Source organism: Microcaecilia unicolor, chromosome 3, assembly GCF_901765095.1.
Source record: "Microcaecilia unicolor chromosome 3, aMicUni1.1, whole genome shotgun sequence".
In the NCBI taxonomy this organism is placed as follows: Eukaryota; Metazoa; Chordata; class Amphibia; order Gymnophiona; family Siphonopidae; genus Microcaecilia; species Microcaecilia unicolor.
In genome coordinates, this window is record NC_044033.1 from 170,024,561 (window position 1) to 170,047,662 (window position 23,102).

The 23,102-nt window shown below is 40.7% G+C and overlaps 1 protein-coding gene across 7 annotated transcripts in view; it reads left to right on the forward strand.

Moving 5' to 3' along the window:
- LOC115465822 (utrophin-like) overlaps positions 1–23,102 on the forward strand; it is a 1,296,369-nt gene that overhangs the window by 461,940 nt on the left and 811,327 nt on the right. For all 7 annotated transcript variants that reach the window (XM_030196568.1, XM_030196575.1, XM_030196573.1 and 4 more), the window contains one exon: positions 12,372–12,522. In XM_030196568.1, the coding sequence (XP_030052428.1) occupies positions 12,372–12,522 (151 nt within the window). The remainder of the gene's footprint in view (positions 1–12,371; positions 12,523–23,102) is intronic.

Consider the following 23,102-nt stretch of genomic DNA (forward strand, 5'->3'; position numbering starts at 1 on the left):
CACTTTTCTCTTAAAGTGAATTAATCAAAATATATAGTTAGTATTTATTAATAAAAATGCATATAGTGCCTTATTGGTAAACTAACAGCCAAAAGTGTCTACATCCAACCAATAGTAACCTGGTATATAAATCCTTCCCCCACCCACCTCCACCTATAAACAATTTAAAACAAAAAAGTTAATGAAAAATAACGGCGTTACCACCAGTCTACCTAACTGCTATACACAAAGTACATTAATGTTTATTGAAAATTGAAGATACAATCGCCTGCTGATAAAGTCAGACTTTAGCCGGTTTATGAAAATGCAGTTAGTTAAGTTCTGTGTAAATATCCAAGGGAAGGTGTACCACAGTGCAAATGACACATAGCTAATGCTAAATGATACAGCATTTCCAAATGTCCTGAAAAAGGTGAAGGCGTTGTCAAAAGATGTAGCTGCAAAGAACAAAGTGAATGAACAGGTTGATGAGGGTAAAGCAGATGGCCAAGTGTCTTGGTGACTAAAATTAAGACACATGGGAGGTAATTTTGTAAACATGTAACTTATAAATGCCCAGTGATATATGCTCAATCAAGTAGGCACTCAGAAAACAGCACCTACTTTTGTGCAATGTATGTGCTGGGGCAAGATTGGTACCTGTGAATGCATTTTATAAAATACATACACAATCTTGCATTTGCCTGAGGGCAGGTGTTAACTTTTTTGTAGGAGCTTTTAGGTAGGCTGTTTTATAAAGGCATATAGGTTGATCTTCTTGCCACTAATGTAGAACTTGTAAAAACTGATTGTACTGCTCAAATTAATCAAGTGCAAGATGTAGTTAAATCTCTTCAGGCATTATTGGTTACCTTGATGGAAAACTAAAGTGTTACTGAAAGAAAAATTGAACAGATGGAAAATTAGTTCAGAAGACTTAATCTTCAATATTTGAATTTTCCTAAGTCTCCTGAGATCACCCCTGGTGATATGTTTAGAAAGTATCTCCTAGAACCTTTGAAATTTACCTCTGAGACTATTCCTCCTGTAAATAGAATTAAAAAAAAAGAATCAGGTGTATAATAATGAAAACAAGCTGGTGGAGAAAAATTGGATCTAAATAATCTTTCTACTTTATTAGAACAATCTATTACAGAGACTGTGGAATGTTCTACTCTACTTATTTCTTTTGTATTTGAGCAGTATTTGCAAGGGTTGTTTTTTGATCAGAGAATTTGGGTTTATCCTGATGTTACTAGATGTACATAAGAGACAGTAGACCACAGATCTTGGAGCTACTTACTTATTGAGTTACCCTTGCAAATGAATTGTTAAATGTGTTGGAATTAAGTATGTCTTTTTCACTCCTGAACAACTCGGGGCTTTTCTGGACTTGAAAAAGTTAGCTTAATGCAGTGTTGTCCAGTCCTGGAGTACTCCCTGCCAGTCAGGTTTTCAGGATATCCACAATGAATGTGCATGAAAGAGATTGGCATTTAATGGAGGCAGTGTATGCAAATCAAGTTCATGCATTTTCATTGTGAATATCCTGAAAACCTGACTTGCAAGGGGTACTCCAGGACTGGACTTGGGAAACACTGGTTTATAGGATTGACTATTGAAGTAAGGTGGTGGTGGTGAGGGTTCTCACACTAGGTTATGCCTGTATTCAATTTTCTTTTTCCTGAATGAGCTCCTTGTCTCTTGTTTCACCCACTTCCCCCAGTTGTGGCCTAAGGAAGAGATTGATGTTACCTGAGTTATTTATAATAATATCTTGATTTGTTCCTACTTTGTTTTGGTGTAACAAGTTTTTTTTTTTCTTGTGTTAATAGTTACTAAATTACTAAAAATAAGTAAAAAACAAAAAACCCCCAAAACTACCTACATTTTATTGAAAACCTATATATTCAATGAGAAAATTTTAGTAAATATACTTGTGACAAAACAATGGGGGGTAGTTTTACTATGCTGTGTAAGCACTTACGTGCACCCAACGTGCGTCAGTTCTGAGTTACCGCTCAGCTATCGCGTGGCCCAGGCGGTAATTTTATTTTTGATACGCGCCCACTACACGTCTGAAAATATTTTTATTTTCTGGCGCACTTGCGGTAAATAGTCATTATTCTGTAACAGCTTTAAAGTAAGGAAGCACCACCTGCTGGCCAATAGGAGAAATACACTTCAAGAATCAAGGCAGTTTTACAAGCTTAAAAACCCAGGGGTCATTTTACTAAGGTGTGCTGAAAAATGGCATATGGTAGTGTAGGTGCGTGTTTTGACCATGCACAGAATCATTTTTCAGCGCACCTGTAAAAAATGCCTGTTTTTGGTGGGGCTGAAAATGAACGTGCAGCAAAATGAAAATTGGTGTGCGTCCATTTTGGGTCTGAGATCTTACAGCCAACCATTGACTTAGCAGTAAGGTCTCATGCGTTAACCGGGCAGTGATGGTCAATGCGCGTTCAACTTCCGATTTTTCTTTAGTCTAGCCTTCATGGGAAGTATGATGCAGTATACTTTTGAAAACGTTGTTGTTCTTGGCTGTGATTGACCCAGGAGCTCAATTCATCAAGGATGTACTGGCCTTTTCCCCTAGTCTTAGCCAAGGGAGAAGAGAAAGATCTCTTTGCTTGAGGCCCTGTGAACAGTTATATTTGATAACCTGTGAGCAGCTCTATGTCCTGGTCGCCCCAGGTACTATTTAGATAGTAAACAAATGTTTAGATAATTTTATAATTGATCCATATTCAGTTACTTGTTACTGTTTGCGGATTGTACCTTTTCTGTTCATTCTAATTTTTCATAAAAATAAACATTTTTAGTTTATTGCCTCTGCCTGTCTGGACTGGCTAAGAAACCTGGTGGTTTTTGTGTTGGGTCTGTGAGTGCTTTCTAGGAACTGTAGGACCACTGGGAGTGTGGCCCCGTAGCCTAGAAATCACTGGGGATAATTTGACAGCAGAAGACTCACCCAGAGGAGGTTCTTACCCAGTCGGTGGGAGGAGAGTGCTAGTGTAGAGCACAAATGGCAGGTGCAAGCGGACTTGAGCTGTGCTGAGGATAGACCCTCTAAGTGGTCGCGGGGTAGCCCCAGGTGGGTGGTTAGGCATTTCATGACTATTTCTAAAAAATCAATGAACAAATGAAACCGATACCTTGTCCAAAAGCCTAATCAGAGAAGCCTTAAACAATGGCTTCCTACGTGATCATAAACTAAAGCTTGAAAAGTATACTTGGAGAACCTCACAAAATTGTGAAAACTGCACAGGTAACATCAGCTAAACTAACAAAAACTGGAAGTAATCCACTGGCAAAAATGAATGAATGGAAAAATTGTTAGGGTAAACCAAATTAAAGAATGTTCACTGGATCACATCTACACAAAGATAGATATACACTATCACTTTGCTAAAAATAATACATAGAAAAATGTTATCCAACCAATAAACTGACTTTGATTGTGGAAACAGACTAGAATGAGATGTATGAAGTGGTGGGTTTCAAAAGAAAGCTGCCCACTCAGTGTGGCTGTTCAGTCCCATGGGTACCTGAGTGTTCAACCTCTGGATCCATCTTTGTTCTTTTTGCCACAGCTCGCTGCCTCGGTCACCACCTCTGTGTTGCTGTACCTGCTCAATCGCAAAAGTTCTAAAAGTTTCATAATTGTGTCCTTTCTAAACAATGTGACACCTATGGTGCTTCCGGTCCTTTTCTTTTCTTTTTAGATTTGTGTTTGTTCTTTCTAATCACCAGTGTTCTAATGGTTTTTACCAACATACAGTTTCCCACATATACACAATACCACATATACAATATAGTTTTATCTACAGTTGATAAAGTTTCTTAATTTATAAACTTTACCATCAGCAGGATTAGTGAACTCTTTTACCTGTAAGATGATGTTACAAATCTGGCAGGCTCCACGTTTAAAATGGCCTATTGCCCTATTGTGGTCCATTGAAACAGCAGATGTTGATTTGTTTTTCAGCTGCAAAGCTGAACTTAAAATCTCTTCAAGCTTTTTACTTCTAGAAAAGGCAATCCCGAAGACTTTATCATGAAAATATGGATGTGTCAATAATATGCTAAAGCAAACCAATTCAAAACTGCATAGAGCAATGCAATATCAGAAACTTAAACTCACTCTAATTGCTCCAAATCAACAGGATATAGATGAGACAATGAACTGCTATATTATCATTGAAGGCAAAGCTAAGTGTACACATAGAACTGTTTAACCTGGCTGTTGTTTTTGTATATTTCATTATTGATTACATTTTTTCTTCTTTTTTAGACCCTTTATATAGGTTTTTTTGGGTCATATTTAGGATTTAATGAGCATTTGAACTGGAGGTTTATTAAATTGATTTTCCCATATGCCTAAGCACTGCAGATTTTTCTCTCATGATTAGATGTAAATAGGAGAGTTTTTCTCTGCAGTGTAAGGTAGGTGGTGGTAGCCGATGATGAATGTCAGTCAGTGGTGTCCTAATTTACATAAAGGTACCCTGGACGTATGAGGCTATATATTATTAAATGATAATATAGCAGTTCATTGTCTCATCTATATCATGTTGATTTGGAGCAATTAGAGTGAGTTTATGTGTCAATAATATTCCAGAGTTTGATAACTTGTGTGCCATTTGACAAATGTTTGGAAACACATATGAGAACATTTTCCATCAGTCTTATTTCCAGATTTGGAATTGCTACTCAACAATAACTTTGTTATATTTAGCCCATTTGTATGTTTTCTTCAATGTAGACTCTGGATAGCCTCTCAGCCTCAACTCATTCTTGAAAATGTTACTTTCATCAGATCTTTACTTTGTGTGTTAAAATCCTTTTTAGTGCTACAAATCCTCTTGAATCTTAAAAACTGCGAGTATGGTAAACTGACCTTCTGTTTTATTTCTTCTTTTTGGATGATAGCTTTCGTAATGCAAAAATGTATTAGTATCAGTCAGCTTTTTAAATACTGTGGTATTTAAACCACTATCCTATCGTATGATCTTAACATCCAAAAAATGGTGGAATTGTTGCAAGTAAACTGTATATTCATATTACAAGAATTGAGCCACTTCAAAAATGATGCAATCTCAGTGGAAGTACCTGTCCATAACATAAAAACATCATTGATGAAACTTTTCCAAAGATGTATTTTCTTCCTGAAGGGGGAATGTTGAATCATTTCACTTTCAAATTTGATCATAAATAGATTAGCTACTGGTGGAGCACAAGTAGTCCTCATTGCCACTCACGAGATCTGCAGGTATTATAGTTTGTTCTCAAACATAAAATAATTTTCTTTAATAACTAACCTTGCGAGTTTCATCAAAAATGCTGTAGGAATGAAATGGGGTTTTCATCTCGGTTCCAAATTATCAAATATCACTTCAGTTTCCTCATCCTGAGGGATGGAGGTACAGTGGTGGAAATAAGTATTTGATCCCTTGCTGATTTTGTAAGTTTGCCCACTGACAAAGACATGAGCAGCCCATAATTGAAGGGTAGGTTATTGGTAACAGTGAGAGATAGCACATCACAAATTAAATCCGGAAAATCACATTGTGGAAAGTATATGAATTTATTTGCATTCTGCAGAGGGAAATAAGTATTTGATCCCCCACCAACCAGTAAGAGATCTGGCCCCTACAGACCAGGTAGATGCTCCAAATCAACTCGTTACCTGCATGACAGACAGCTGTCGGCAATGGTCACCTGTATGAAAGACACCTGTCCACAGACTCAGTGAATCAGTCAGACTCTAACCTCTACAAAATGGCCAAGAGCAAGGAGCTGTCTAAGGATGTCAGGGACAAGATCATACACCTGCACAAGGCTGGAATGGGCTACAAAACCATCAGTAAGACGCTGGGCGAGAAGGAGACAACTGTTGGTGCCATAGTAAGAAAATGGAAGAAGTACAAAATGACTGTCAATCGACAAAGATCTGGGGCTCCACGCAAAATCTCACCTCGTGGGGTATCCTTGATCATGAGGAAGGTTAGAAATCAGCCTACAACTACAAGGGGGGAACTTGTCAATGATCTCAAGGCAGCTGGGACCACTGTCACCACGAAAACCATTGGTAACACATTACGACATAACGGATTGCAATCCTGCAGTGCCCGCAAGGTCCCCCTGCTCCGGAAGGCACATGTGACGGCCCGTCTGAAGTTTGCCAGTGAACACCTGGATGATGCCGAGAGTGATTGGGAGAAGGTGCTGTGGTCAGATGAGACAAAAATTGAGCTCTTTGGCATGAACTCAACTCGCCGTGTTTGGAGGAAGAGAAATGCTGCCTATGACCCAAAGAACACCGTCCCCACTGTCAAGCATGGAGGTGGAAATGTTATGTTTTGGGGGTGTTTCTCTGCTAAGGGCACAGGACTACTTCACCGCATCAATGGGAGAATGGATGGGGCCATGTACCGTACAATTCTGAGTGACAACCTCCTTCCCTCCACCAGGGCCTTAAAAATGGGTCGTGGCTGGGTCTTCCAGCACGACAATGACCCAAAACATACAGCCAAGGCAACAAAGGAGTGGCTCAGGAAGAAGCACATTAGGGTCATGGAGTGGCCTAGCCAGTCACCAGACCTTAATCTCATTGAAAACTTATGGAGGGAGCTGAAGCTGCGAGTTGCCAAGCGACAGCCCAGAACTCTTAATGATTTAGAGATGATCTGCAAAGAGGAGTGGACCAAAATTCCTCCTGACATGTGTGCAAACCTCATCATCAACTACAGAAGACGTCTGACCGCTGTGCTTGCCAACAAGGGTTTTGCCACCAAGTATTAGGTCTTGTTTGCCAGAGGGATTAAATACTTATTTCCCTCTGCAGAATGCAAATAAATTCATATACTTTCCACAATGTGATTTTCCGGATTTAATTTGTGATGTGCTATCTCTCACTGTTACCAATAACCTACCCTTCAATTATGGGCTGCTCATGTCTTTGTCAGTGGGCAAACTTACAAAATCAGCAAGGGATCAAATACTTATTTCCACCACTGTATACAGTGATGAAACATACAAGAGTAACCAGGATAAACTCACTAAAGTCACCTTTGAACTCCCCTAAAATATGCAAAAATTGACTCTTGTCTCTAATGTAGGACTCAGAGACTTAAACAAATAATTTAAAAAACAAGACAGTGGTTCCAAGACAGAATTCCTGGAAGACACTATTGGTCTGCCAGGCGGCTTGACCAGCCTCTTATGGATCTTTGAAAGGCAATAAAGTACTGGAATGGTAGGATGCTCCACAGTCAAATATTTAACATCTTTCTTCTTAAGAAACCCCACTTTTAGGATATTCTTTGTTACTCTTTGTATGGTAGATTGAAGTCTTTTTGTGGGATCCATTTTTAGTCTCTTACATGTGGTTGGATCTGTGAGCTGCCTCAATACCTCCTGGAAATAATCAATACGATCTAAAACTACAGTAAAATTTCTTGTTCTGCTTATTAACCCATGCCTTAACATCTTGCAACACCATCTGTCAGAAAATATTGAAAATAGGATCTAGGGATCCTGGAGGGGGACCAATTAGATTTTGGAAACAAGGTTGTTCGCTCAAAAATTGAATCCTGGTCTTGAAAAAAAAACCTTAATTTGCAGTACTCTCAAAACCTTTTCCAAGTCAATTTGAAATTAAAAAAAAGATCAAATATTTGTGAAGGGATAAAAGACAGCCCCTTCAATAGTAATTGGATTTCTCCCTCATTGAGATTCTTATTTGATAGGTTGATCACCATTGCATTTTTTTCCTTGAACGAGTCTGGAGGTACAGACGGAAGTGTAGCTTGACCTCTTATGTGACCTTGTCCTCTTTGACCTGGAGATTTTGGATGTACCACTACTATTACAGTTCATATCCTCACCAGAAAGGTGTTTAAATCTCGCCTTCTTTTTATTATTGTTTGGGGCCTGCTGAGTCACAAGGGTCAAGGATTTTCTGGGATCCCAGTAGACAACTACAATTCAAGATAGTGTTTCATGACTAACAGCTGATCTGTTTGAATAATCATAAAAGTTGTTCTGAGCTCAAGACAATTGTTCATGTTTTGATTTTATTTACAAAATATTCAAAATTGGAGGGTTTTTTGACCAGTGATTGAGATAAGAGACTCAGTTTTGCCACAATCATAGTGGCTGCAGTTGAGCAGTCCAAATAGGTATGCAATTATCCACTGAGGTCTTTTCCTCCATTATATTCATGTATGGAAATTATGAAATAATAATACAAGCATTAATGTATTTGATTTAATTTGTTCTGATTTACTATTTTTTGGGTTTGCCCTTTGGTGTCCACGTTGGATGGTTGTTGGGCAGCACTTCATTTTCTTGTTGGGCAGACTGGATGGACCGTGCAGGTCTTTTTCTGCTGTCATCTGCTATGTATGTTACTATGTATGTTACATGTCACTGTTTGCACACTATAATAATAATGATCTGCCAGTGGCCTATTCAAGTTCTTCTATATATTCAGATTGATAAAAATAAACTATCTACCTAATCACCTGTGGCTCTCAGTTTTTTCATATGACTTTCACAGAGGTTGGCGTGGTTGACCATCCTTTACAGTTTTGAATATGGGTCTGCATTTTCCTTTAAATGGATGAATAGGATATCTTTTTTTTGATTGAATTTCTCAAACATTCAGTCAAATTGTTCAGAAACTTAAAAATAGAAAAATAAAGTCAGATAAGGGCTGTCTGTCCATCCATGCTATCTACTCTCCCTTTAAGTGGATGAATGGGATCTTTTTTTTTTTTTATTGAATTTTTCAGGCATTCAATCAAATTGTTCAGAAACTTAAAAAAAAATAATAGTCAGATAAGGACCATATGGCCTATTCAGTCTGCCCATCCATGCCATCTACTCTCCCTTTCACTCCCTTAGAGATAATATGTACTTGGCCCAAACTTTCTTGAATTCAGATAAAGTTTTCGTCTCCGCCACTGCCACTGGGAAGTCGATTCCATGAAGAAGTATTTTCTCAGAAGTAACCTGTCTTTCACCTTCATCCTATGGCCCCCCTCATTCAAGAGCTTTCTTTCAATTAAGAGACTCACCTTCTGTGCAATTATGCCATGTAAGTATTTAAACATCTCTATCATATCTCCCCACTTCCACCTTACTTCCCAAGTATACATATTGAGATCTTTAAGTCTGTCCTCATATGTATATGAAAACCATTGACTATTTTAGTAGCTGCCTTTCGACCGACTCTACTCTGTTTATATCTTTTTGAAGGTGCGGTCTTCAGAATTATATAGGGCATCGTCACCTTCCTTTTGCCACAGTCCTACTTTCCATTCCTCTCCTCATGCATCCCAGCATCCTTCTAGCTTTCACCATCACCTTTTCTACCTGTTTGGCCACCCTAAGATCATCATATATGATCACACCCAAATCACGTACCTCTTTCGTAAGCAAAAGTTCTTCAACCCCTAAACTGTACCTTTTCCTCGGGTTTTTGCAGCTCAAATGCATGACCCTGCATTTTTTGGCATTAAATCTTAGCTGCCAAATTCTGGACCATTCTTCAAGCTTCGCTAGCTCCTTCTTCATGTTATCCACCAGGGGCGTATCTGGAATCCGGCGGTAGGGGGGGCCACAGCCAGAGAGGGGGGGCACATTTTTGCCTCCCTCCCTCCCCCCCTCGCCGCCGCCGCCGCCGCCTCTGCCTCTCTCCACCCCCTCCCCGCCGTCAACCCTCCCCCGCTGCTTACTTTTGCTGGCGCCGAGGTCCGACCCGCAATCTCCGTTTTTCGTCTTCCTCCGTGGCCATGCTTCCAGGAAGTAACGCTGCAGTGCTGATTCGTTGAATCCAGTTCGACGTCTGACGTCAGACGCCGAACTGGATTCAACGAATCAGCACTGCAGCGTTACTTCCTGGAAGCATGGCCACGGAGGAAGACGAAAAAACGGAGATTGCGGGTCGGACCTCGGCGCCAGCAAAAGTAAGCAGCGGGGGAGGGTTGACGGCGGGGAGGGGGGCCAGGGCGAAATCTGCGGGGGCCCAGGCCCCTGTGGCCCCACGCAGATACGCCCCTGTTATCCACACCATCAAGGGTGTCTACCCTTTTGCAGATTTTGATATCACCTGCAAAAAGGCAAACCTTACCAGACAACTGTTCAGCCATATGGCTTACAAAAATGTTAAAAAGAACTGGCCCAAGAACCAAACCTTGTGGCACACCACTGATAACATCTCTTTCCTCAGAGTGAGTTCCATTTACTGCTACCCTCGGTCACCTTCCGCTCAACCAGTTCCAAACTTAGTCACTTTAGGGCCCCTGCCGAAGGTTCTTGGTTTATTTATTAGTCGTCTATGCAAAACCATGTCAAAGGCTTTGATAAAATCTAAATACACCACATCTAGTGCTCTCCCTTGATCCAACTGTCTGGCCACTCAGTCAAAGGAATTAATCAGATTTGTCTCGACAAAACCTGCCTCTAGTGAAATCATGTTGCCTTGGGTCCATAGGATTTAAAATTTTTTTTTACTATTCTCGGTTTTAAAAGCATTTCCATTAATTTACTTACCACAGACATCAGACTTACTGGCCTGTAGTTCCCAACCTCTTCCTTACTTCCAGTTTGTGGAACGGGACCACATCTACCCTTCTCCAGTTCTGTGGGATCACTCCCGAATCTAGTGAAGCATTGAAAAGGTCAGCCAGCGGAGCTGCCAGAACTTTCCTAATCTCTTTCAGTACCCTAAGATGTATGCCATCTGGCCCTGTCGCTATAATTTAGTTAGCTCCTCATGAACAACTGTGTAGTTCTAATGCCAAACTAGCGTGAAACATGCTAAGGATACCTGAAGGTTGTAGAAAGATATGAATGTAATTTCACTGTAAATTAAAAAAATAAATGCTTTTTTTAGAGTGTTCAATATGTATCCTAGAGAGAGTATTATGCAGGACAGACTTAATTATTAAAATGCTGATTGTCCCAGTAATGTCATTTAGCAGGTTCTTAGACTACTGGGTAAACTCTTTTCTCTTGTTCTGCTGCTTGTGGTGGAAGTGACGTGTTATTCTGCATTGTATTCCTGATCTACAGTACGCTGATAATTGCCTTCTGGTCAGGGATAGCCTGACTATCAGGTGGACTAAGAATCCGCCTAGGGTGTCGCAATTTGGGGGAGCTGCACTAATGCAGCAGTCAGTATGACTGTGGAAAACATTGTGGCTGGTGCAAGGTCTTGAGCTTCCTTTCACGCTCAAGGCACACAGAGTCCTACCTCCTCCGAACTTCCTTTTTTTGGAAAGGATGGGCATGGGACCCAGCGGGCATTGAGCATGTGCAGATATTTAAGGCATCATGCCTACAATGATGAGTGTTGTGTAGGTATGCTGACTGCTGCATTGCTTATGCCCCAAAGAGGATAAGGAAGGGGAGAGAAGTTGCTGAACAACTTGGGGCAGGGAAGAGGGGCGCAAAGGGAATAAGAGAGATGCTGAACACCTTCCCCTAGATTCTGTAAAGATCATCAAAATTTGGGTGCAGATCTGAAATTCACACACAAACTAATTAGTTAATGAGCTACAATTATTGCGGTTAATTAGTACTAATTAGGACTTGTGTGCAGATCTAACGTTCGCGCCTAAATTGTCTTGTGTGCAACTCAAAAGGGGAAATGGTCAGTGGAGGGGCATGGGCAGATCAGATCACTCCTAAAATTTAGGCACAGTGTTATAGAATCAAGTCATTTACGTGCCCAACTGTTGGTTGCGTACCAGTTTTTACACTAGGTTTCAGCAAGCGTCAAAGTTTGGTCAGGTATCCGTGCTAAGTGACCTTTATATAATAGGCGCTTAGTGTGGGTCTTAATGGCGTGTAACTTTTGGCGCCATATACTGAATCATGCCCCATTAGGGGAGGGTAGTAGGAAATGACAAAGGTTCTGGACACTACGAGGGGAGGTGAAAAAGAGAGATGCTGGATACCACTGAGTGGGGGAGGAGGAAAGAGATTTTGTACGAGTATACAGAAGAAGGTGTCCTCCACCTCCATCATCCTTCCTATGTACTAAATCTATGTGCAGAATATAGCATAGTGAGCTTTCTCTTTTATAGGTTGTTCTCTTATAAATTATCCATTATATTTAGTTGAGATTTGGTCTGAATGGATAAATAAAAAGTTTCTAAATAGTTTTCATAACAAAATAGTTTTCATAACTTAGAAAGTAGCATTTTTGTAGTGGGGAACTAGGTTTGATTCCCACTGCAGCTCCTTGTGACTCTGGGCAAGTCACTTAACCCTCCATTGCCCCAGGTACAAAATAAGTACCTATATATAAAACATGTAAACTGTTTTGATTGCAACTAATATATCATCCCATTCCTTTTCCCTTTCCTTTTCTACAGTTGCTTTGATAGAGCAGTGGAGGAGTGGCGGCAGTTCCATTGTGACCTTAATGACCTCACGCAATGGGTAACGGAAGCTGAGCAGTTGCTGGCTGATGGCCGTGTTCAGGGTGGTGCCCTGGACTTGGAGAAAGCTCAGATGCATCAGCAGGTAGGATTGATCCTGGCCGAGTCTGGGAACAGCAACTGACATGTTAAGTCTGAATCTGGTTTTTGGCTTATGCACTTTGGAAATAAGGTGCCTGAAAATTGCAGCTATGGCCACTATCCTAGGATTGGTCCTTTAAATATTAGCGAACATGAAAATATCTTAGATTTTGTAGTAGCTTGTAGAGATGCAACATGTAAAGTTGCTTGAAAAGTTTTAGTTCCATGATTTACATTTGGTTCTTTGTAACTAACCAATCTGCTTGTGAGGCAGCCTTTCCATTTGTACAAACTCAGTGCCGAGTAAGGCTCTCTTCTCCGCTCTCTTGTAATGACATTACTCATGTTTGGAGGTTAATGGTGGAAAACAAATGTGTTGTCTCCCTCATTAACCAATCATCAGAATGTTTAGAGACTCTGTATCTGGTAGATAAGGGTTTTGTGCATCTCACAGCATTGATGTGTTAATAAATATCATTTTTATTTACAGCTTATTTTTTTCTCTCCCTTTTCATTCTGTACCAGTTAGTTTTTTCCAGCTAATTTTTAAAAAATGATGAATGGGCATTGTTCCATTTAAAGTGAATTGAGAGTTGTGCAAAAGTGTGATTTATATATCAAACATATAAAAGGCAAGTGACCGTACTCACTTGCAAATGCGCAGTAGAGACTTCCCTCTCTGTCCCGCCCCGCGTCAAGACGTGATGACGAGGGGAGGGGGGCGGGACAGAGAGGGAAACTGCGCGGAAGTGGAGGGAGGGAACTGCTGACGTCGCTACCGCTCCCCCCCCCAAGGTAGCCGCTATCGCCCCCACCCCCCCCGGAGTCGCCACAACCCCCCCTTCACCCGGCCCGGGCCCTCTCTTCGTTATTCAACTTACAGCAGCGCCGAAAACAGCAGCAAGCAGCTCAGCTTCAGCTCCCGTCGGCCTTCCTTCCCTGCCTGTGCCCCGCCCTCGCCGACGTGACGTCACACGAGGGCGAGGCACAGGCAGTGAAGGAAGGCCAACGGGAGCTGCTGCTTGCTGCTGTTTTGGCGCTGCTGTAAGTTGAATAACGAAGAGAGGGCCCGGGCCGGGTGAAGGGGGGCGGGGCGACTCCGGGGTGGGGGGGGGGGGCGGTAGCGGCTACCTTGGGGGGGGGGGGACATGGGAGGTCTCAGAAGGAGGGGGGGGCCTTGGAGCTGGGAGGGCTGGACTGAAGGGGGCCTTCCAGCTGGCTGGGAAGAAGGCACGGGGGGGGGGGGCCTTGGAACTGGGAGGGAGGGCGGGCGGGCAGGGGGCCCCTTACAGTTGTGAGGGAATGGGGCCCCTTACAGTTGTGAGGGAGGGAAGGGGGCCTTGGGAGCTGGGGGGGAGGGCCTGGGGCCTTGGAACTGGGAGGGAGGGAGGGAGGGCGGGCAGGGGGCCTTGCAGCTGGGAAGGGGGGAGGACTGGAGCCTTGGAGCTGGGATGGAGGGACAGAGGGGTCCTTGGAGCTGGCAGGGAAGGAGGATGGCAGGGGGCCTTGCAGCTGCAACGGGAGGGGGGCCTTGGGAAAAAAAACATTCCAATACGCGCCCGTTTTAACGGGCTTAACGGCTAGTGTATATATAAATGTATGTTTGTATATATATAAAATAATGTTGCTCACCTATAACAGTTGTTTTTTGTAGACAGCAGGACTGATAAGGCACATATGTGGGTGATTGAAATCTCAAGAGAAATGGATACATGAGCTGGAAACACTAACCTAGAAAAATCACACTTAAAAATGTTTCCTATAAGACTAACCAGCAAAACACTGTGCACAACACCATGACCAAAACACTAAGAAAAAGTGGAGAAAAAAGAATTCAGTAGGCAAATCCATGCTCCAGACCGATACATAGAGCTTGGGAATACAACCATCATGGGTCACAAAAGTTCCACAAAATACAAATAAAAACAAACAAAATGTTCACAAGGACTGCAAATAACTGTCTCTTTCAATAATAAAGAACAGTTTGTATCTTATCTTCATATCCTTCTCCTGCTTCTTATCTTATCTTATCTTATCTTATCTTCATATCCTTCTCCTGCTTCCACCCACCCTACCCCTCTACCCACCCACCCCTAGAGTGACATGTCTTATATAACCTCCCTATCAACCCACTCATTACTTTACCTCACCCATTTCTATTCTTCTATCACCTTCTCCCACTACTCCAACCAGAGTTACACCTAATCACACTGACCACCCTTCAACATCTTCTGTCCTTCTGTGACTGTTCTCTTGTGCTTGACTGCTTAAATATTTTAAATTTAAATGCTTTACTTTTGTCTATTAGATTGTAAGCTCTTTGAGCAGGGACTGTCTTTCTTCTGTGTTTGTACAGCGCTGCGTACACTTTGTAGCGCTCTAGAAATGTTAAATAGTAGTAGTAATATCGCCAGGTCCAGACACTGTCCATCAATCAATACCCAACCAGGAATCCCTGTTTCGTATAGCTGCATCAGGAGAATGTATTCCTGTACAAGGGCCTCCATATAATCCAAAATGGCGAACTAACAGAACAAAACGCTGACCTCATTTTCAATTTGGCAAGGAAAACCCCAGCCTCTTCCACCAATCCAACTAAAGCCTGCTCAAAAAAATGCAGACCATTAATGTGTGCATTCAAACCGGTAGGATCCACAGAATTAAGGAAATATAACAGATTGGATCATCGCAGACATTCTGGACCTCCTATTCATCACCGAAACCTTAAAGACCTATAATCCTAGATCTATGTCCACTGGGATACAAAATTAACCACTGGACAAGAAACGGAAAAAGAGGAGGAGGAATAGCAATTATATACAAATCCGAGTTTATCATCACAACAATAATCAAAACTATTCTACCGCAACTTGAAATCGCTTCAGTAAGAATTAACCACACAAACCTACAAGAACACCTTACTGCAGTCTTGCTCTATAGACCACCAGGCAAACATACCTCATGGACTTTATCTCGAACACCTGTGTCTCCAGCTCAAATCTCATCATAATAGGAGATATCAATCTATATCTCGAAGATCTCAATTCAACCAGTACCCAAGAATGCGACGAGTTCCTACAATTATGGGACCTTCATAGGACACACACACAACCTACTCACAGAAAAGGACACACTCTAGACATCATCACACACAACTTTGATCTCGATACAAACCTTATACTAACAGACACAAAATGGACACCCGTACCATGTTCGGACCACTACAAAGCAAACATCTCCATCCAATGGCGAACTAAAGGACCACCGAATAAACAAGAACGGAAAACCTACACCACGAGAGGAAAAATAGACCCGGTAATATTCTGGCAACAGATCTATAACAATGAATGGACAATAAAAACAGATACAATCCAATTCCTCTTAGAATGGGACGACAGATGCAGATTTACACTAGACAACATTGCTCCAACCCAAACAAGAACCTCACACAGAAAGAACACAACACCTTGGTTCAACGAAGAGTTGAAAAAACTCAAAACACAAGTCAGAAGGCTAGAACGAGCTTCGAATAAAAAGAAAGACAATACACTTAACGCCTGGAAACAACTTCAAAGAAAATACAAATACACCATAAGACAAACCAAAAGACTACATTACAAAACAATAATCGGACCAAATTACAAGGACACACATAAACTTTTCCAACTCGTGAACAAACTATTAGATATCACACCAGTCACAACCAACAGCAAGGACACTCCTGGAGCAGACAATCTCACGAGATACTTCAATGAAAAAATAGTACAATTACGACTTAAAATACCTGTCAGCACCATCGACTATGCTGAACTCCTTAACTGCCTAGACCCAGCCCCTGGCATTCACCCAGCGGACAGGACCTGGACTAACTTCAAGATATTATCGGAGAACTTCATCTCCCAAATGCTCAAAAAATTTGCCAAATCTCATTGTAGACTAGATATATGCCCAAACAACCTGATGACATCTGCTCCTCAACAATTCATAAATGACATAACGAAACACCTGAACTACATGCTACAAAATGGACTTTTCCCGAAGGAAAAAGGAAACATTTTACTTACCCCCATACCCAAAGACGCAAAGAAAAGTGCCAGTGAACTAACTACAGACCAGTAGCATCCATTCCCTTAATAACCAAATTAACGGAAGGGTTGGTGACCAAGCAACTTACAAACTATCTAGATAAATTTTCAATACTTCACAATTCCCAGTCAGGATTTCGGTCTAACCACAGTACCGAAACAGTATTAGTAACTCTCATGACCAAATTCAAACAAATGATTGCATCTGGTAAGAACATACTACTTTTACAATTTGACATGTCAAGCGCTTTCGACATGGTCGACCATGGAATTTTATTACACATCCTTGAATACTTCGGAATTGGAGGCAACGTCCTCAATTGGTTCAAGGGATTTTTAACCACAAGATCATACCAAGTGACATCTAATTCGACTATTTCAGCTGCATGGGTACCTGAATGCAGAGTACCACAAGGATCCCCCCTCTCGCCGACTCTATTCAACTTAATGATGATACCCTTTGCTAAATTACTATCAAATCAAAACCTTAATCCATACATTTACGCAGATGACTTAACGATCTACATCCCATTCAAACAAGACCTAAAAGAAATTTCCAATGACATCAACCAAAGTCTCAATATCATGCACTCTTGGGCGGACGCATTTCGGCTAAAACTCAATGCAGATAAAACCCAGTGCCTAATACCTCACAACACAAGAAAGAATTCACCGCCATTAACACACCAACTCTAAACCTTCCTATTTCAGAAACCCTAAAAATTCTTGGAGTCACTATTGATCGACACCTAACACTAGAGAACCACGCGAAAAACACAACCAAGAATATGTTCCACTCAATGTGGAAATTAAAAAGAATAAGACCTTTCTTCCCAAGGAGTGTTTTCCGCCACCTGCTACAATCAATGGTGCTCAGTTATCTAGACTATTGCAATGCACTATATGCCGGCTGCAAAGAACAAATAATCAAGAAACTCCAGAGAGCCCAGAACACCACAGCTAGACTCATAATTGGCAAACCAAAGTTTGAAAGTGTCAAACCCCTATGAAAAAAAATTACACTGGCTCCCACTTAAGGAACGCATCACGTTCAAAATATGCCTTCTAGTTCATAAAATTATCCATGGAGACGCACCAGCTTACATGTCAGACCTCATAGACCTACCACCTAGGAATGCCAAAAGATCATCCCGCACATTCCTTGATCTGCACTTCCCCAGCTGTAAAGGAATGAAATACAAAATAATGCATGCGTCAAACTTTACTTACCTGAGCACACGGTTATGGAACGCACTACCGCGCAGCTTGAAATCGATATACGAAAGAACGAACTTCCGCATATTACTGAAGACACATCTCTTTAATAAAGCGTACCACAAAGATCAACAAATGTGAATATGCACAACGCGCACATCTACATTCAGAACTTTTTCATAATATCTGCTTGTATACTATGACTTTGTTTATTTTGTTTTATTAACATCATGCTGACCAAGATCCTGCAATACCAAATATTTATCTACTAACATTCTTCCACTACTCATGATGTATTGTAAGCCACTTTGAGCCTGCGAGGGGGTGGGATAAGGTGGGATACAAATGCAGCAAATAAATAAATATTATTATTATGATTTATTGCACTTGTATCGCACATTTTCCCACCTATTTGCAGGCTCAATGTGGCTTACAAAGACCTGTTATGGCAAGACCATTCCAGGGTAACAGATACAATTGATGTTACAAAAGATTAAGGGTGACAAAGAAGAACTTTTCCTATAGGAGTACGCAATTCTGGAACGCACTGCCACGTAAACTAAAAGCGACCTATGAACTGACCAACTTCCATAAACTACTAAAGACCCATCTCTTCGACAAGATATGCCACAAACACCAAAACATGTGATACTCTCAAATATATCCAGAAATGTTAATAATGCCTTCTATATATTACTATCTTGTATTCCATTACCATGTAACCCAAAATCCTTATGTAACACCATGGGGCTCATTTTCAAAGCACTTAGCCTTACAAAGTTCCATAGTAACCTATGGAACTTTGTAAGGCTAAGTGCTATGAAAATACGCCTCTATATGTCTACTCTTTTCTAATTTCCACTATCCATGATGTATTGTAAACCACATTGAGCCTGCAAAGAGGTGGGAAAATGTGGGATACAAATGCAATAAATAAAATAAATAAGTAAATATCCACTTTTGTTCCTGTTGACATAGCACCCAAAATCCCTTTTCCTTGTACAGCGCTGTAACTGTTCAATTACGGTGCAGCACAGCTGATCCAAATGATGCGAGTATTGTTTGCAGTGTGCCACTAAAGGCGCCTCTATTTTGCACAACCACAAACAGGAATGGTATTCAGTGAGTCTGACTTTTAAACTTCTAGAAGTTTGACCTATGTAAATCAGTCCACATGGGCATACAAATCAAATCAAAGCAAATCTTGTATACTGCTAAAACCCCCTTTTCCAGGTTCAGTGCAGTTTACATCATAGGTGGAACATAGATTGAGTACAATCTTATGGGTCACTAGAGAATGTAGGAGTAATAGAGGGGAGTCATCTAACAGACCTAAAGACAGTTAAGGGATATAAAAGTAGTAATGTTTGTTATGCAGTGGGCTTTAGAAAGAGAAAAGCTTTTAACATCTTTTGAAAGTTAAGGTAGCTAATCTCTGATCTAATAGCGAGAGGCAGAGAGTTACATAAAGAAACTCCTAATACAATGAAGAGAGAGCCAAAGATCTTGTGAAATTGGATTCCCTTATAGAACAGTGATGCTAAAATCATGTCAGTAGATTCACATGTAGTACTGCTTCTCATAAAACAGGTTTTCCCACTCGTATAAGTAAATGTGGAACGTTCTAACATAGTAGAACATACTGAACAGTGACCACACTTCCTGTGGTCACCATCAGTTACACTGCTAAAAGTTTTTACTGTTGAAATATCATTGTGACACAACCGGTCCCCTAAGTTGCAGTTCTGCTGAAAAGAGAACAATATTTTAGCTTTTTTAAAACATTTAAGCACCCATAAAACTGAGAAATGCTTTCAATGGCTTTACAGAGTTCTTCAGAGACCACATATTTAATCACAAACAGCATAACATTTTCGTCTTGACATTGAAGATTTCTATTGTAACAGCACTTCATATGGATTATAAAAAGCATGCTTAACAGCTTGTTATACCAGTTTATCAGTGTTCCCCCTATGAATAAACTTATCAGAAAGTTTTTGTGCTTTATAACGGTATTCAAAATCTTCACTGCAGATATGTCTATAGTGCAAGAATTGTGCAAAGGGAATTATTACTCCTCAAATGAAAAGGATACATCCTGGAAAAATTGAACAAAGTATTTCTGTCAGTGGGTTTAGAGAATACTGTTGTCTCAAAGCTATTAGCTTTCAAAGTGATTTGAACATGCAGGAACATAATCTTCTCATGATCATACTTCATCTCGAACTTGATTGTAGAGTGACAGGAATTCAAATAATTAATAAACTGATCCAGAACTTCAGTGGACCCAGTCCATATACATAAAACATCATCTATATAATGAATGCTACAATCAACATGCTGAAAAAACACTGAAGAATAGATCTATTTTTCCTCAAAGGCTGCCATGAATAAATTTGCTACTGTAGGGGCAGATGACGCCCCCATAGCAATCCCAGTGTATTGATCAAATGCACTGTCCTATGTGGAAGCTTAGTCCAAACAATAAGGTGCAATGAAAGTGTGAAGGGAGTCCATATAGGTATTTTAGAGATGGTATTCAGGAGGGCCACTGTGGCTGCAGAAGCTCTAATCTGATGATCTTGGAGGTGAAAGGAAGAGGTGATCCTGATTGCTAGAGTTCTTTTTGGAACTGGTATACCTATCTTAGTTGGTTTGAACAAAATGAATATTTGAGTTGACTTTCTCAATGATGCAGTTGTTTTTAAGTAACAGGTGAGAGCCCATTTACAATCTAGACTGCTTGATCATTTATTTGCATAAGGCTTTGGACAGAAAGTGGAAAGCGCTATATTTTCATTCATGTAGAAATGTGTGATAGCCTTTGGTAAAAACTTGGGATGTGTCCAAAAGATGATTTTGTGAAGATGGACCTTAGTGTACGGCTTGTATGTTGCCAGTGTTGGAAATTCACTGACTCTCCTAGCTGAAGTAATTGCTTCTAGGAAAAACACTTTCCAAGCTAGGAATTTGAGAGACACTATTTCTACAGGTTCTAAAGGAGAGTTCATGAGGGAAGTGGGGACTAGATTCAGATCCCAAGGCACATGAGGATTCTGTAATGGACACTTTACATGAATTAGGCCTTCCATTAAACAAGTGACCAGCTTCAATTGTGAAGCTGGAAAGTTATATACTGGAACGTCGTATGCCAACAATGCACTGAGATGTACTCTGATAGGTACATCATCTGTGATACCTGTATCTACTACTTGACAGAAATTAAAGTATGTTTTTTATCCTTTTGAATTCATCCCTCTTCGAACCATTATTATACATTCTTCCTTACTCACAACACATTACCCCAACTTACACAATCTCCCTGTTCCCTACCTCTACCACCTTCCTCCCTTATCCTTTTTATTGTCCACCTCTTTATATACTATGTTTAGATGTTTTATTCATTTTGCTTTATCTTCTAAATTTGCTATATTATGTAAGCCGCATTGAGCCTGCTGACAAGTGGGAAAGCGTGGGTTATAAATGTTATAATACAGTACAATAAGTGAGGTTTGAAGGTCAATAAAATACAAGTGGTGTAGATAAGGTAGAATTGTCATAGGAGGGCATGTAATAGGGTCATGGCCATTAAGAGAACACTAGACTGAAAATCTTCCATTTGATAGAGACTACTGAATTTCCATGCAGTGAGATCTATAGACTTTAGCTCTAGATGAAGAACTTGACCCCCTTATTGAGTGATCAGTGCTGGAAACCAGAGCAGCTTGCGAGAAGGTAGAACTGCAGGTTTTTGAAGAAAAGAGAATCAATTCTGTTGAGGTTAGTAGGGCAGTATGAGAATAATTGTTCAACAGCCTTGCTGGAATTTGTGTATCACTCATCATATGAGTGGAATTGGAGGGTAAGTGTAAAGAGACAACCAAGTTCATGGAATTGCCGGAACACTTGGTGCCAGATGTAGGGAGAAAGGAAGAATGGAACAATTTAGAGAAAGTTTTGTGTTTTCTTTGCTGGCAAAAGAAGTTAATTTGAGGCATTCCCTAAAAAAAGGGAATGTAGAACTGACACATCAAGGGACCATTACTGAGGACAAAGCTGATGAACTCAGCAGAGTGTTGACTGATCCTGTATTCAGGTTATTTAAGAGGCCTATGTCTGAATCCAGCTGGTAAGGTCCGAGATAATGTTTGCTTCTCAGCAGAGATGAAGGGAGCCTAAGCTCTCTTGCTAGTTTTTGTAAAACATTGATACTTGGGTTGTCTATCTGAATTAGGACAAAGGGACATTTGTAAGGCATAGAAGATTGTCCTGAGTTCTAAGTTGTTGATAATGAAGATTCAAGGAGAATGTTGATTGTTGAGAAGATCTCCCACCTAAGTAGAGGCATCTGTAGTAAGGACTAACTGATGCTGCCATGGTGAAGATGGAACACACACTGTTAGGCTGGGTTTGTATATTCATTACCACAACATGAGATAAAGCTGGGAAGGTGAATGAATGAAAATGGTCGGAAGTGTCAGTTCCACTGATTTTTAGATGAGGTAAGGGATGAAATGAACAGTCACAGCCCTGTGCCTCAGCATTTAAGTAAACTCTGTGACTTGATCACTGATTGTATATTTAAATCCTGTCATCTGGAAAAATGCCTTATATTGATCATGTCCAAGACCACGCCTAGAAAGGAAATGTTGGCTGGACAAAGTGTGGACTTCTGTAAGTTGATAAGGAATCCCAGATACTGTAGAAGAGTGATTATTTTCTCTAGGAAAATTAAGGCTTATGACTGACTAAGCCATTTTAAGCCAATTGTCCAGGTATGGGAATATTAAATGGTGTTAATTGTGAAAGTATGCAGTGGCCACCTAAAAGGCACTTTGAAAACACTCGGGGGGTGAAGGAAAGGCCTGATTTTTGGCAACATAGGGGCCCTTTTACTAAGACTCGTAGGCACCTACACACATACAACGCATGTAAAATTAGAACCACTGTCTGGCTACTACGTGTCCCGGGCGGTAATTCTAATTTTGGATGCACGTCCAAAACACATAGCAGAAAATAACTTCTATTTTCTACTATATAGCGCTAACTGGGCGATAATCAGCAGTGTACGCACGCTGATGATTACTACTTGGTTAACGCGTGAGACCTTACCGCTAAGTCAATGGGTGGTGGTAAGGTCTCAGGCCCAAAATGAATGCGCAGAGTTTTGTTTTGCCGCATGTCCATTTTTGGCAAAAGAAAAAATCCTTTTTGCAAGTGTGCTGAAAAATGGACCTGTGTGCATCCAATACTCGTGCTTACACCAGCGCAGGGCATTTTTTTC